The sequence below is a fragment of the Ammospiza caudacuta genome, chromosome 2 (genome assembly GCF_027887145.1).
Source record: "Ammospiza caudacuta isolate bAmmCau1 chromosome 2, bAmmCau1.pri, whole genome shotgun sequence".
In the NCBI taxonomy this organism is placed as follows: domain Eukaryota; kingdom Metazoa; phylum Chordata; class Aves; order Passeriformes; family Passerellidae; genus Ammospiza; species Ammospiza caudacuta.
In genome coordinates this window covers 16,270,106-16,285,759 of record NC_080594.1, presented here as the reverse complement: position 1 = coordinate 16,285,759, position 15,654 = coordinate 16,270,106, and the positions used below count along the sequence as shown (strand labels likewise).

Sequence of the window (15,654 nt, the reverse complement as noted above, 5' to 3'; positions counted from 1 at the left end):
TGTGACAGTGGGTCCCAGCTCCCAGTGGTATTCCCCACTCTTGGTGACATTCCTGGCTCCTGGTGATGAGCAGGAAACCCAGGAGTGTCTTGGGATGAGGGTGGTGATGTCAACAGCTGCTCCTTGTGGGGACACAAAGGGTTGGATGCACATAGCATGTTTATTGCCACAAAGAAATGGGGACAACACAGAGCAAGTGCCTGGTGGCTTTTATCCTCACTCAGTTCCCATTCCTCACCTTGCCAGCCCAGCTGACCCAGCAAGCCCCCTCCCACGGGAATGACAAATTCCCACATGGTCTGCAGTTTGCTTCCCCCTTCCTTAAAAAACTCCAGCACCCTGTGAAAGCCCAGGACCATCCACTGCCCCATGCCTGGATGGCACCAGGGCCCCTTGTCACACACAGCTGCACCCCTGGAGCCCTCCATGCCCATCCCAGGGCAGCTCCTGCCCGTGTCCATGTCCGTATCCATGTCCATGTCCGCATCCATGTCTGTGTCCGTGCCCAGCGTGGCAGGGCTGTGGCTCTGCCCTCTCTGGCCCCTCGCTCCAGCTCCTGGGGTGTTTTATTGTCACTGGGAGTGGCCAGCACTCACAAGAAGTAAGTGATGTTTTTGGGGTTCAGCGGCGCCTGGATCTCCAGTTTCCGGGCCTTGCGGTCCTTCTCCACGATCTCCAGCCGCAGGGTCGGCACCTTGCATTTCTCTGTGCTGGGGGAAGAGCCCTCTGTGGTTTTCAGCAGCTGCTTGTCCGAGTCCTCCACGATGATCCTGAGGGTGCAGCCCCGTGGCAGCAGGTCCTGCTCGTAGGCAGCTGCCAGCTGGTTCACCACGCGCCGCTCCACCTGAGGGACAGACAGATTCTGTCAGGGAATCCCTGTGGAGAGTCTCCCATGGAGATGGCCAGCTCCTCCCCACCCTCAGGCAGTGCAAAATCATGCAACCTCTTCCTCATCCCACTTATTCCCTGTCTCTGGAGTGTGGGTGCGCCCCTTCCTCCACAAGACCACAGACATCTCCCCAGAGCTGAGGACAGTCAGACCCACACAGTCATGAAATCATGGAAGGGTTTGGGATGAAAAGGACTTTTCAAAGTTTGTTAACATTCCACACCCCCCTGCCAGGAAGGTGCACGAACACCTTCCACTATCCCAGGTTGTTCCAAGCCACATCCAACCTAGCCTTGAACACTTCAGGGATGAGGCTGCCAGAGCTTCTCTGGGCAATCTGTATCAGAGCCCCACCACCCTCACAGAGAAGAATTTCTTCCCAATATCCCATCTAACCCCACCCTCTTCCAGTTTGAAGCCATTCTCCCTTAATTTATTACTCCAGACCCTTGTCCAAAGTCCCTCTCCAGCTGTCTTGGTGCCCTTTAAGGCACTGGCAGGGTCTCTAAAGTCTCCCCAGAGCCTTCTCTTGCTCAGTATGAACACCCCAGCTCTCCCAGCCTGTCTCCAGAGCAGAGGGGCTCCAGCCCTCAGAGCATCTCCATGACATCCTCTGGATTTGCTCCATGACTCCATCTCTCTTTTGATGCCTTTCCAATTCTGGCTCTCCCTGGGCAGTGGGGCTGGAGATGACTTCACAAACTTCACCCCAACTTCCCTCTTGCCTTCACCTCGTGTTTGATGGAGCGGGCACCATAGTGAAGGTTGTAGCCATCAGCCAGCACGTCCATGACCTCCCTGTCCCACTGCAGGGTGATGTTGTGCCTTGCCTTGGCCTGCCAGGGGGGAGGGAGGAAAAGGAAGAAGAATTATGGATGTTCCCCAGCAAACCTGGCAGCCTTCACCTCAAGCAGTGAGGATGCTGCACTGGGGGGCTGAGAAGGGCTGAGCTCCACCAGGCCAGTTCCTCCACAACAAAGGAACCCCAAAATCCCATTTAGCCCTCAGAGAGCTCAGACATGCAAAGACCAATTAGACAAATGACATCTATAAAGGCAGCCTGGAGCTCATTCCTGCTGCAGTCCAAGAGGAACCATCTCTGCTGCTCCCAGAGGTCCCAGCTCTCCCCAGCACCCCAAGTTCAACAGCTTGTATGATGACCCCAGGGCAGATGCTCCAGAAGTGATTTCTTCTGGAGTTATTCTGACAAGTCTCCTCTAAAGCCACTGATGATTTTTTACCTTTTTGGCCCAAAAATTGAGCTCCTTGTTGACCAGCTGGATGAGCTCTGAGTGGCAAAAAGGGAGAAAATAGACAATTTCATTGATCCTGCCCAAGAACTCGTCCCGTCTGAAGTGAGCCTGCAAGAACAAGGGAGGAGGAGGAGGTCAGCAGGGACAGGGATGGTGACCCTGATGGGAACAGCAGGGAGAGTGGCACTGCAGAAGGAGCTCCCCAGGGATCATCCCACCTCCCATAGCTCCCAAGAGCCATCCAACCCCCACACCATGGAGCTGGACAGCAACAGAAACATCTTAAACTGAAGATCGTGGGGATGTCACTGCAGTCAGGCTTTCCTGACCTTGAGAGAACAGAGAACCCCCAAATCACTGCAGCACTTCTTGCCTGAGTCTCCTTTACACCATAGCTCCACTCCAAGAATAAAGAAGGTGTGATTTATTTCTGCTGGGCTCTGACCTCTCCAACATTTATAGTGGGGTTACATCCCTTTCTCATAGCTGGTAGAGAAGCACAGGGAGGGAGTCTGGGACCAAAGCTCAGGACACCTGAAACCTGAGCCATGAAAATCCATACCTTCAAGATGGGGCGAATAACCTTCTCCTTGAACTGCTTGGAAATGGTGATCTTGTCGGTCATCTGGACATCCTCTGCAAGAGAGGTGGAGAGGGGTGTCAGTAGGGACAGTGGGACAGTGGCTCCATCTCTGTCTGGTGAGCTGAGAGCAAGGAAGGCTCTGGGAGGTGCTGCAGGACAGACCTGGGAGTTCCACATGTGCCAGCAGTTTGCTTTGGCACTGTGGTGTCCCTGCACTTGGACAGCAGTTCTGGTGCTGGGGTGCTGCAGGGGAACATCCTGTGCTGATGTGGCTCCCTTGAATGGCCAAAGAGCCCTGGCTCTGCCTCTGCTCCCTGCTCTGCGCCCACAGGAGTTGCTCCCAGGGGTTTTGGGAAGCTGAAGAGCCCAGCTGGGCTCCAGAGCAGCCAATGACCTGTCACACAGAGCACACTGGCCCTCTGGGGCTGTAGAACTGAAAGAGCCTGTGGTCTCTCAGCAAGCACCAAACTCCTGCTCAGGGTGCCTGCAGCACTGCTCAGGCTGCAGTCTACTTCCCTCTGCTGACTGCAGATGGAGCCAGGGTCTGGCTGCTCTCAAATCCTGCCTCCCAGACACTCTGCATGCTTGGCTGCAGCATCACCCTTCTTCCTCCCAGTGCTGTCTTTCTCTTTGTCTTCATCATCCCAGTTCTTCCCACAGCTTCACCCAATCCACCCCATTTGCCTCCATGTGCTGTTTGACACCGGGGTGCTCACAGGGAGGAGATTCCTGTGCTCTGGATTGGATCCTGGCAGGCAGGGAGGGCAGGGCAGGGGACACAGGCCCATGCTGGGTGCTGGGACCCTGTCCCAGCTTTGCAGCCTTGATGAAGATTGCTGCCCCACACCAGCAGTGGCAGAAGGGATTCTCAACAGGTAGTTTAGGTTGGAAAAGCCCTCTGAGACCATTGAGTCCAAGCAATCCCCAGCACTGCCAAGCCCACAACTAAATGTGTTCCCAAGTTCCACATCCACATATCTTTTAAATCCTCCAGGGATGGGAAGTCCACCACTGCTCAGGGCAGCCTGTGCCATGGCTGGACAACACTTGTGGGGAGTACATTTTCCCAATATCCAACTCAAACCTCTCCTGGCATAAATTGAGACTGTTTCCTCTTGTCCTGTCACTTGTTACCTGGAAGGATACACTGATGCCCAAGTGGCTGCATCCTCTGTTCAGGCAGCTGTAGGGAGTGAGGAGGTTCCCCCTAATGCCCAAAGAGGTGCTCTGGAATCACCTGATCCGGTTCCAACCCCTCTCTCTGGGGCAAGGATGCCAATAAGTCCTAGTGTTTTGGCAGAGGAGAGCAGGGGAAAGGCAGAGGAGCCAGCACTGCTACCAGCATTCCCATTTCCCACATGTAATATCTGCTCCTGCCACTGGTAGATGCAGAGCCCACTGAAGAATCTGCTCCTTCCCTTTATCTTCCCATTTATCTCCCTGCCAGGCACTTTAGTGACTTCCTGCCATGGCACCTCCACACTGAGAGCTCAGAAAATGGGCAGGAGCTCCTTGAAAGCCAACTGAGGGCAGCTGCTGTGCCCAAATGCCCTCCCCAGCTCCTCTCCTGCTGCAGCTGTACTGTCCCACAAATTAAAATTCAATGCTCTCCTCATTGAGCAGGGAAACTGTGGCATTTTCAAATGTTATTCTGGAAGGTTCAGTTGATGATGTGTTCTGTCCTTTACCCAGCCTGATTGAAGTTTAAAGATTCTGAATTAAGCCAGTGTCGACAGCCACTTCTCCAAAGTAAAAGGAAGAGACTGGGAAAAAGAAGCTGGAAAATAGATTTGATGACAAAATCCAATGTTTTTTCCTGCTCCTGTGGAGCTGATGCAGGAATGTGTGTCTGAGATGGCACAGGCTGCTGGATACCTTGAGAAAAATGTGGCATCCAGACAATTAAGATCATAAAAGGATCTTAAAAACCCCAAAGTAAGTTTTTTTAAAACTGATGAGAAAAGAAAGGATGCAGTCACTGTCCATGGTTTTCTGGTTCTCCATAGGCACAGCAGCACCTGATGGAAACAGGCTTTTCCTCTCTCCATGTGACAAACATGGCCCAAAAGAGACAGTCCTTGGTGCTAACACCACCATCCATCTGTATATCCTCAGAGCTACCCCCAAAGGCACTGGATGTTGCACATCAAGTTGTTCATTTTCAATCTCAGAGGCTGCCCTTGCTCTCCTTATTCCCCTTTTATTACCTAATTCACTATTTTTGAGAAATTTTTCTCCAGGAGCCTGATATATGAGGCCAGGGCTCCCATTCCACAGTGCAGTAAAATTCACTAAGCTCAGTTCTTTTGGGAAGGACTGAGAGGAAACAAAACTTTTCCTCTTTCATATGAGCACCTGAACCAAGCACAGTCTTTTGCAGGAGGAATTTGGAAGGGTCTCAAAAGAAAATGAAGGGTGATTTGATAAAGAGAGTCATGGAATCACATAAGAGTTTGGATTGAGAGGGACCCTAAAGACCATCCAGTTTCAACCCACCTGCTCTGAAATCCTCATTATTTGACATTGTATCTGTCAGAGGAAGACTGCATCTTTAAGGCTCTGTCCAACCTCTCAGCCTTTCTCATCCTGTGCTCACTTCCCTGGAAGTGTTTCAGGCCAGGTTGGATGGGGCTTGGAGCAACCTGGTCTGGTGGAAGGTGTCCTGGCCCATGGAGGGGGTTGGAATGGGATGGTCTTTAAAGTCCCCTCCAACCCAAACCCTTCTGGGATTTCTTGACTTCTTGGCAGAGGAGCATTCCCAAGCCATGTGGACCAGCTGGGACCAGTGGAGAGGGGACTGAAGGGTCTGGGTGTGCCCCCTGCCAAGGGATGGCTGAGCTGGTTCCAAAGTTGTATTAGGAAGCAGGGAGGTTCTTTAGGGGTTTGAAGAGTGAAGCTCCAGTACCTAAGTTTTCTGCAATCCTTTTCTTGCTCATCTCCATGGCCTCCTGCCGGAGCTGCAGCGCGTGCTGGGCAATCTCCTCACTGGCCACGTTGGAGGTCATGATGAAGATGGCATCCTTGCAATCAATGGTCTTCCCCTTTCCATCTGTCAGCCTGCCCTGCAACAACAGCAAGATGACACCAGCCCTGTCAGCAGGTGCTGGAGGACATAGCCAAAACACCAGGAAAAAGAACATGGGTCCTGTTTTTCCCCAGAGTCAATTTAATTTTGAAGGGATACCCAAGGATTGAGGTGGAAGGAAGCAAGGATGACGTTGGAGAAGTCCTTGTCTCTCCATGAATGGCAGGAACTTCTCCTGCACATGGTCCCAGCCTGCCCCATCCAGGACAGAAGTGATGGAAGCACTGGGAGATGCCTCCAGGAGGAGGATTGGGCCAAACCATGTCCTTGCTCAGCCTGGAGAGAAGGAGGCACTTCTTGCTCTCCTCAGCTCCCTGACAGGAAGACAGATCTGCAATGGGGGTCTTGGTCTCCTCCCAGGTAACAAGGGACAGACAAGAACAAAGGGCCTCAAGTTGCACCAGGGATGGAACAGGTTGGGTATCAGGAAATATTTCTTCCCTGAAAGTGTTGCCCAGCCTTGGCACAGACTACCCAGGGCAGTGTGGGAGTCCCCATCCCTGGAGGGATTTAAAAGCTGTGTGGATGTGGCAGTGCTGAGGGAAGGGTTAGACTTGATGGTCTCAGGGGGCTTTTCCACCCTCAATGATTCCATGACTGTGTGGCTGCCCATATGTAACTCCCCAGCCTCTGACCCTCTGCCTACTTCCCTGTGATGGTTTTAGGTCTGACACAAGCCCCAGGCTCAGCTCAGCACAGGTCTGGGCTGGGCAGAGCCCACAAATAACCATGTTATGGCTGTAACAGAGTGACCTGAGTAACAGAGCTCCTCATCCCTGTGGGACTGACCTCCTGGCAAACCAGGGCTGCCCAGCACCACCACTGCTGAAGTGACATCAACCCTCAGCCCCCAAACCAATCCAGGAACCTCCAAAGCACCAGTGCTCTTGATTAATAATATAAAAAGAGAGGGAAATAAGGAGAAAAGCAGCATCTCCCCAGGCTGTTTCTTTCCTCAATCCATCTCCAACAGCAGAGATCCAGCACAATGACACAAATCCTTGTTGGGTGCTTGAGATTAACATTTGGGTTATTGCCCTGTCAAGTTCCTGGTACAGGAATTGATTTCACATTGAACTGCTACTGTGATGATCTATGCAAGAAAAATGGTGTTATTAATCCTTAAAACAAAACAAAAAAACCCCTTCAAAATCTTCCAGCATGTTGCTCTGGAGTTTGGAGGCCTCTGAGGACAGACTGGGACCTTCAAAATCAACCAGAGATGGAGAGTGACTTTGGACAAGGGCCTGGAGAGACAGGACAAGGGGGAGTGGCTTCACACTGCCAGAGGGCAGGGTTAGGTGGGATATTAGGAAGAAATTCTTCCCTGTGAGGGTGGTGAGGCCCTGGCACAGGTTGCCCAGAGAAACTGTGGCTGCCCCATGCCTGGAAATGTTCAAGACCAAGTCAGACATGGCTTAGAGCAACCTGGCCTAGTGGAAGGTGTCCCTGCCCATGGCAGGAGGGGTGGACTATTGTGCTTTTAAGGTACCTTCCAACCCAAACTCCTCCATCTGTCACCCCTCTCACCCCCCACTGTCCCCTTCTCCATGTCCCTTGTGTTGATTCTAACCTCTGACGTGGACTTACCTCATCAAACAGCTGCAGCATGATGGTGAGCACATCAGGGTGGGCTTTGTCCACCTCATCAAAGAGCACCACAGCATTTGGGCACTGCCTCAGCTTTTTGGTGAGCTGTCCTCCCTCCTCATGGCCCACGTAGCCGGGTGGTGAGCCGATGAATTTCGCCACCTGGGAGGAAGGAACAGGAAAGGTGAAGGCTGACCCATGGACAGTGGGAATGAAGCCATTCTGGTAGCTCATCAGGCTACCACCACTCTTTGCTGCTGACAAAACAAATTCTATGTTCTTTGTGACACCTACCAAAATAATTTTAATAAGCAACAATTAAGCAAAATAAGGATTAAGCAGTTCCCTGCCCAGAGCTCAAACCAGCAGAATCCAAGGAGGAGGCATGGTCAGGTGGGAAGGCACCAGCCCTGCTTTGCTATGCAGGGTCTGAGCAACCTGTCTGAGATGTCCAAGACCTATTTTCATCCCTTTTAGCCTTTTAAGAGGAAGAATTCAAAGGATTGTAAGTGGCAGGTGGTACTGGTGCAGAATCAAAGCCACAAGTAAAATACTTTTCCTATGTCATCACTTCTTGCCATGGTGTTTTTAAAAAACATTTAGAAATTTAGAAGTTTATATAGAATAGTATTTCTGACAACAGGAAAGTTTTGGCAAAATGACAATTTTTGACACATAACTTGGTGCATCTTACATCTACTCATGTCTGAATGTCACCCAAAGTCACAGCCAAACCATGGAATGGTTTGGATTGGAAGGGACCATGTAGTGCCAGCCCTGCTGCCATACACAGGGACACATTCCACACCATCACGTTGCTTTAAGCCCCATTCAATCTGGCCTTGAACACTTCCAAGGATGAGGCAGCCAAAGCTTCACTGGGCAACCTGTGCCAGTGTTTAACCACTCTCATTGCTAGGACCTTGCTACTTTTTGGGGAGACAGAGCTCACCAAAGGGAGGGCTCAGGTCCAGGGGTGACCTTGGCAAGAATCACAGAAAACTTGGCACCTTGGACCTCCCATGGCACCAGAACTGGGCAGAAGTTGTGATGGGAGGGCTGCACCTGGCACCATTGTCCTGTATCCTGTTGGATTCTCCTCCTTTCCTACATGGAAGGCAGGCTGAGGCAAAAATCCCACACTGGACTTAGCCATGTTTTGGGGATAAGGGGTTTGGGGTAAGCTGTGCCTGCCTGGGCAATGTTAGGTGATGAACAGCATGTGGCTGTTCAAGATGATCCTCTGGATTCCATCATCTCTTCTCAGCTGCTCTCTCCCCAAGGGCCGACCCCACCCCAAGGGAATTCATAGCACTGGACACATATTGTTAAAGTTTTCCTTGCTCCTTTGTCTCTGCTCCTAATTTTCCTCTATGTCTTGGTTCCAGCCAGGACAGGGTTAATTTTTGCAGTAAGGGAGGGGCAAGGCTTGGACCTGGAGGATATTCTGTATTACCTCATGTCATGGAGCAGAGGGAAAGGAATCTTCTGGGGAGAATGGGTTCCTTCTGGTCAAATAAGAGCAGCAGAAGGATGTGGAATACATGAAGTAGCTGGTTTTGAGCTGGAGGGCATGGCTGGGTTTGGACAGCCTCTCTTTCTCTCTCTCTCTTTTACATGCTTTTGTTTTTAATATTGTTGCTTGTTTGTTTTCTTATGTCATTTCTGTTTCCAGTAAATTGTTGTTGTCTCAACCCACAGCCTTTACCTTTTGAGCCTCCAGTTCTCCTCTCCAGTCCACTGCTGTGGGGAGGGACAAGGGGAGGCAGGGAGTGAGAGGCTCCTGGTTTGGAGTGTCTCAGTGGGAGCACTAAACTGGGGAGTACTATGTCTAAACCACAACACCCAATTAAGGTTCTTTTCTGGCAATTTACTTGCAATTTAGTGCACAACTTGTAGCAACTCCTGTTGTTCTGCTGTGCTCCCACCTTGAGACACCAAAATGCCCATTTTTTTCTGGATTAAATTTGAAGCTGCTCCCTTCAGAGCCCATTTACTGACCTCATGCCTCTCCTGGAACTCCGACATGTCCAGTCTGATGAAACCCTGCAAGAGATTTAGGATGAGATTTGATCAATCTGCTCGCTGCCAGAGCTGGAGCAGTACTGACAGGGCTGAAATTTCCCAAATAAAATAGATATTTTTGTGGTTCAGCTTTTTAGAAATCAATCACAAGAAGAATGCAACACCCCTCCACAAAAATCCAGCAAAAATCATAAAGCTGAGGAGAACTGGACTTGTGGGTGATCACCTAGAACAGAGAATAGTGTTAGAGAATTTATAGCATCCACCCAAGTATCCATTTTGCATCTGAAAAGCTGATGATTCACTGCAGGTACTGAATGTTGTGATCATGGAGCTGTAATCCACATCCTAGATGGGAAAGGAAAAGAAGGGAGGAGAGGGAAGGGGAGGGAATAGGAATATTTCAGTTGGAAAGGACCCACAGTGATCCTGTCATCCAGCTGACCAAGGAGAAGCCAAGCCTCAACTTCCCAGCATCATCCTGGGATAGTCAACCAGCCACAACCCCTGTCCATGAGGGAGAATGAGACATGAGACACGTCTGGGAACACATCTCATTTGGACACTCACAGACACACAGGGATCCCAGAATTAGAGAACACAATCCCTGAACCTTTTGGGTTGGAAAAGCCCTCTGGGACAACAGAGCCATGCTGTTCCCTCAGCACTGCCAAGCCCAGCACCAACCCATGTCCCCAAGTGCCACATCCACACATCCACATGTGTGATCTCTTCAGGAATGGGGACTCCACCACTGCCCTGGTCAGTCTTTTCCAGAGCTGAGCAGAAAAAAATTCCCCTAATATCTAACCTAAACCTCCCTTGTTGAAACTTGAGGCAGTTTCCTCTAGTCCTGTCATTTGTTACCTGGGAAAATAATGGAATCAGAGAATGGTTTGGGTTGGAATGGACCTTTAGGATAATCCCATTCCAACCCCCCTGCCATGGGTAGGGACACCTTCCACCAGGCCAAGTGGCTCCAAGCCTCATTCAACCTGGTTTTGAACACTTTCAGGGACAGGACAGCCAAAGGTTCTCTGGGTAAAATATTCCCATGCAAAAATTTCCCTGAAAATTATTAAAATATCTAAAAACTGCCCAGGGCAGAGCAAGATGGAAAAATTGACTGTCTTGCAAATGAAAGGGGGACAATTTCAGGTTTTCCCTTCTTAATCCATCAGTTCCTGTGAATTGCTGCCCCTCATCAGAGCCTAATCCCTCATTAAGGGGCCCAATGGCTGAGCTGGTTCATTCCCAATAAACCTCAGATTCCTGCTGCTATCAAATTAACACAACACTCAGGGTTTAACTGATTTCCCCATTGGATGTCTGGCCATGGAGCAGTTCCACGTGCAGGATAAGGGATGAAGGTGCTCTAGATGCATGATTTATGGCTTCTGGAAGGCATTTATAGAGGCATAAGGAAAAGAAACCAGAAGAGCTGTTTTTACAGCACTGGTTTCAGTTTGTTCTTTCTACATGTGTTGCTGCACTGTGTGTCCATTCACTGCTGGAGGATGTGGGGAAGAGGGATTCATCTATGCACAGCTCTGCTTGTCTTTCCTTCTTTCCCCTGGCTCCATGTGGGAGAGAGCTAAGTACCTCTTACAGGTAGGCAGAGGCTTAAATGTGAAACATGGAGGAGAATGCAATGTAACAGAATGGAATGGGAGAAAATGGAATGGAAGAAAATTCCATTGGAATGGAATGGAATGGAATGGAATGGAATGGAATGGAATGGAATGGAATGGAATGGAATGGAAGACTGGGATTGAATAGAACGGCACAGAATGGAACAGAACAGATCAGAATGAAAGATGGGTATGGAATGGTATGGATTTGACTGGAATAGAATAGAATATTGGAATGGAATAGAACAGAACAGAGTAGAATACATTGCAATTGAATGGATTGAAATAATTGTAATGGAATAGAATTGGCAGAATGAAATAGAATAGATTGGAAAGAAACAATACAAAGAATGGGACAGGTTAGAAATGAATGGAATGGAATGGAATGGAATGGAATGGAATGGAATGGAAGAGGACAGGATGGGACAGAATAGAATAGAATAGAATAGAATAGAATAGAATAGAATAGAATAGAATAGAATAGAACAGAATGGAATAGAAACCTCAGACACCACTGAAGTGTTCTCCTGCAAAGCCACCACCTCCTCCATGAAATAATTCCAACCCATCTTCTCTAAAATCTAACCACTGGGTAACAAACTAAATAATTCAAACTGCTTCTGGATACCAAACACTTCAGCACTTAAAATTTTGAGCAGGAAATCAATGTTGCATGACTACAGTCCATACTGGCAGGATATGACAAGTGGTGGAGGTGAGGACATGGAAAACAGATTTCAGGAATTTTATCCTTCTAACTTACAGTGATATTAGTAATAGAGGTAAAAAAAAATGTTCACAACACAGGATGTCAAAATTAGAGCAAAATTCAACAGGAAGCACAAATGTTACATCCATTTAAATTTTTCCAATTCAAATATTCTGGTAACATAGGAGCATAGACAGTGTCCTGGGCTGACCCAACCGTGTGAGCAGCAGGGTCAAGTGGGGATTTTGTCCCTCTGCTCTGCTCAGGTGAGAGCCCACCTACAGAGCTGCCTCCAGCTCTGGGGTCCAACATCACAGGGATGTGGAGTTGTTGGAGTGAGCCCAGAGGAGGCCATGGAGATTGGCTGGGAGAGCTGGGGGTGTTTAGCCTGGAGAAGAGATGGCTCCCAGAAGGCCTTAGAGATCCTTCCAGGGCCTAAAGGGGCTGCAAGAGAAGGGCGTGGAATGACAACACAAGGGGGAACAGCTTCCTACTGACAGAGGGCAGGGGAAGATTGAAGAAATTCTTCCCTGTGAGGGTGGTGAGGCCCTGGCACAGACTGTCCAGAGAAGCTTGGCTGCCCCATCCTTGGAAGTGTTCCAGGCCAATTTGGATGTGGCTTGGAACAACCTGGTCTAGTGGAAAGTGTCCCTGCATTTGACAGGAGAGGTGGAACTGGATGAGCTTAAAACACCCTTCCAGCCCAGACTTGTCTGTGACTCCATGACCTTGACAGGCCCCTCTCAGTGCAGAAGAAGCCCTTTCTCAGGGCAGCACAGCCACACAATGAACACCCTGATGACCCTCCCAGCATCCCTTTACTGCCGGCACAAAGCTGGGATGAGCCATTACCTTTTTGATGTCTTTATGGATGTACTTGGCTGTTTGCTTGGCCAGCTCTGTTTTACCTGTTTTGGAGAGAGAAAAAAAACCTTCATTAAACCAGGTCTGTCCATCTTCTGTCTGTTCATCAGCTCTGCTAACACCAGGGCTGGCACCTCCTGCAACCAATACATGGATTTTCCTTGGGAAGTGGCATTGCTGTTTTGTCTCCAGGATCACATTCAGTGGTGTTCCCAGCCTGGGCAGGGTGAACAGATGCATTAGAACAGCGACATCTCTGCATTGGCTCCCTCAGCTTTAACTGACTCTCACATGATGGGAACAAAGCTCTTGATTTTTTCCACAAAAAGATGTTGATAGATCAGAGTTTTGCTATATTGGATAGATCAGATTTCTTGCTATATTTACCCTCAATATTTCAAGTTCCTTGTGCAATGCCTTGTAGTCTCCAAATAAAGAATTTCAAGGAAATGGGGTGTTTTTTCTTTGCTTTATATAAGATGACAGTAAAAAAATTCTGGCATTAGGAACAATCAGTAATGAAGCAAACCCACCCTGAAAGGCATTTACAGAGGCCCGAGGCATTTATTGAGGGTGAACACACGTACCAGCTCATGCCAGGCCATGTCCTGTTCTCCCAGCCCATCCATTTGGGGAAAAACTTCATTGAAAAAGCAGTTTTATTAAATGTGGAAAACTTTTCTTTCCTGCTGCTACCCCCCAGCATGACACTGCTGGTTTTGTCAGGTTGATCAGGGGAAGGACTGGGCCAGTTTTAGCTCCTGGGGTGACCAGCAAAGCTGAGGTGAAGCCAGTCAGCCCTCTGGAGGATGGATGTTCTGGGGGTTCACACTTGTCCCTTGCACACCTGTCAGCAGTGTACTGCATATGGATCCCTGATGGATTTACTTGCATACTGAAAAATAAATGAGCAGGGACAGAAATAACTATTCTGAAGGAAAAAACCAACATGTTTTTAAAAGGAAATTAGGTGGAAAAGTACATTCTTACTGGAGTATTGTATATCTAACCACAGTTGCTTTGCAGGGACAATAGATCTGGTGGGTCAGATCAATAAAGCACCAAAAAAAGGGCTACAAATACAGGAATTCATGGGGTGTGCTCTGCTCCACCTGATAAATCTCTGCCAAAATTTTGCATTTGATTTCACTTTGAGCTTTGCTGATTCTGGATGATGCTGGATCAGAGCTCCTGATGTGTAAGGATGCAAGAAACTATGCTTCCTATAAAAAAGAAAGAGAGGAAAAAGAGAGATGAGAGAGGAGAGGAGAGGAGAGGAGAGGAGAGGAGAGGAGAGGAGAGGAGAGGAGAGGAGAGGAGAGGAGAGGAGAGGAGAGGAGAGGAGAGGAGACAGAAAAGAAAAGAGAAAAGAGAAGAGAAGAAAGAAAAGAAAAGAGAAGAAAGAAAAGAAAAGAAAAGAAAAGAAAAGAAAAGAAAAGAAAAGAAAAGAAAAGAAAAGAAAAGAAAAGAAAAGAAAAGAAAAGAAAAGAAAAGAAAAGAAAAGAAAAGAAAAGAAAAGAAAAGAGAAAAGAAAACCCCCCATGGAATTTCATGGGAATGGAAGAGCCAACAATTTACATCCCTGAATCTTTAGATTCAGCGGGGCAATGAAGTATCAAAAATATTTTGTCCTGATTTTATACAGCTTTATAGCAACTTATTTGGAGTTAATGCTGGGCCTGGTACTGTTCTGCAGCAGGAGCAAAATCTCACCTGTGCCCCTTTAACCCCTCCAGCACTGGAGCATCAGCACCTTCTGGAGCCCTTTGGGAGGCAGTGGAGGCAGGAGAAGCCCTGAGGTTGTTCCAAATGTCACAAATCAGTTACTTTGAAGCTGTTTTGTTGGGGTTTTTTTCCACAACTAAAAGTCATTTGGACCATTTCATGAACTGATCAGCTGTCATGTGGCATTTGATTGGGCTGGAGGACAAATCTTATCGGTGTCAATAAAATCCTGTCATTCCAAAGCAATCTGTGCCCACAGGAGCAAATGAGCAGAGATTCAGTTTGCAGGCAGCAAATTTCTACTATTATCCCTCCATTCCCATTGGAATAGAGGGGTTTTCACCAGAAAGTTGTTAGAGTAATACTTTTACTCTGAAAACTGCTCCTTTTTGAGACTTGGAGGGGGGCTGTCCTGTGGGATAACTCAGCATGAGGCTGGATGTGCCTGTGTGTGCTGGTGTCACCCTGCTGGAGGATGGGTGACCTGCTCAAAGACGACAGTGTGTTTAACTGGTATTTCATTCAGACCCTGCAGCCCTGCAACAGCTTCTACCCCCTCTCCTCAGGGCTCTCCATCCCCCTCCCCACAACCCAAATGTTACCTATTCCAGATGATCCCAAGAAAAGAAACACCAGCGGGTGCTCCTCATCATACCAGCCATTTTCCTTCCTCCGAATCGCTGCATTTGAAGACAATGAAAACAAAAAAAGAGGAGGGGGGAAGCATATAAATCAATGCCAGAAAGCAAGTGTAATTATCACTAAGTATACACTATGTTTTACTGCTCTCTACCCACTCCCAGTCCTCCCTGCCATTAGCGCTCTCTAATTTGATTAGCTAGCCAAGGCCCCAGAGACACCTAATAAGGTTAGCATGGATTTGGAAAGCTGCCCAGAGCAGATTTCGGATAAAGTTTTCCAGGATGTGCACTCAGCGTTGCCAGGGAGATGGTGGAGGGGGGGACAAGGATGGATGGATGGACAGAGGGATGGAGAGGCGCTCTGCCTCGCCAGCTCCCAAGTGCAGCCTTTCTGTGAGGAAAAACCATCAGTTTTGAAGAGGTTTATAGGTTATTTCTGGCATGGAATGGGAAGAAAGAGGTGGCTGAAGGTCACAAATGCTCTGAATTGGTGCAAGGATTGGGAAAAGTGTGGTGATTATCTCAGTGCCTCCCTGGACAGTGGCATCCAAGTGCATCCTGGGTGAGATACCAGTGGAAAATTTTACAAAAGGCAAGAGCTCTGATTCCTTCCCAAACTCCCAGTCTGACCAGTACAGCCCTTCTTCAGGACAGACATG

The 15,654-nt window shown here is 48.7% G+C and overlaps 1 protein-coding gene across 1 annotated transcript in view; it reads right to left on the bottom strand.

Moving 5' to 3' along the window:
* Positions 1 to 206: 206 nt before the first annotated feature.
* CLPB (ClpB family mitochondrial disaggregase) overlaps positions 207 to 15,654 on the bottom strand; it is a 72,968-nt gene continuing 57,520 nt past the window's right edge. The window contains exons 8-16 of the mRNA XM_058799882.1: positions 14,957 to 15,034; positions 12,618 to 12,673; positions 9,402 to 9,446; positions 7,401 to 7,562; positions 5,631 to 5,787; positions 2,705 to 2,778; positions 2,131 to 2,250; positions 1,621 to 1,725; positions 207 to 844 (exon numbers count right to left, since the gene is read on the bottom strand). Of these exons, the coding sequence (XP_058655865.1) occupies positions 593 to 844; positions 1,621 to 1,725; positions 2,131 to 2,250; positions 2,705 to 2,778; positions 5,631 to 5,787; positions 7,401 to 7,562; positions 9,402 to 9,446; positions 12,618 to 12,673; positions 14,957 to 15,034 (1,049 nt within the window). The 3' untranslated portion in view covers positions 207 to 592. The remainder of the gene's footprint in view (positions 845 to 1,620; positions 1,726 to 2,130; positions 2,251 to 2,704; positions 2,779 to 5,630; positions 5,788 to 7,400; positions 7,563 to 9,401; positions 9,447 to 12,617; positions 12,674 to 14,956; positions 15,035 to 15,654) is intronic.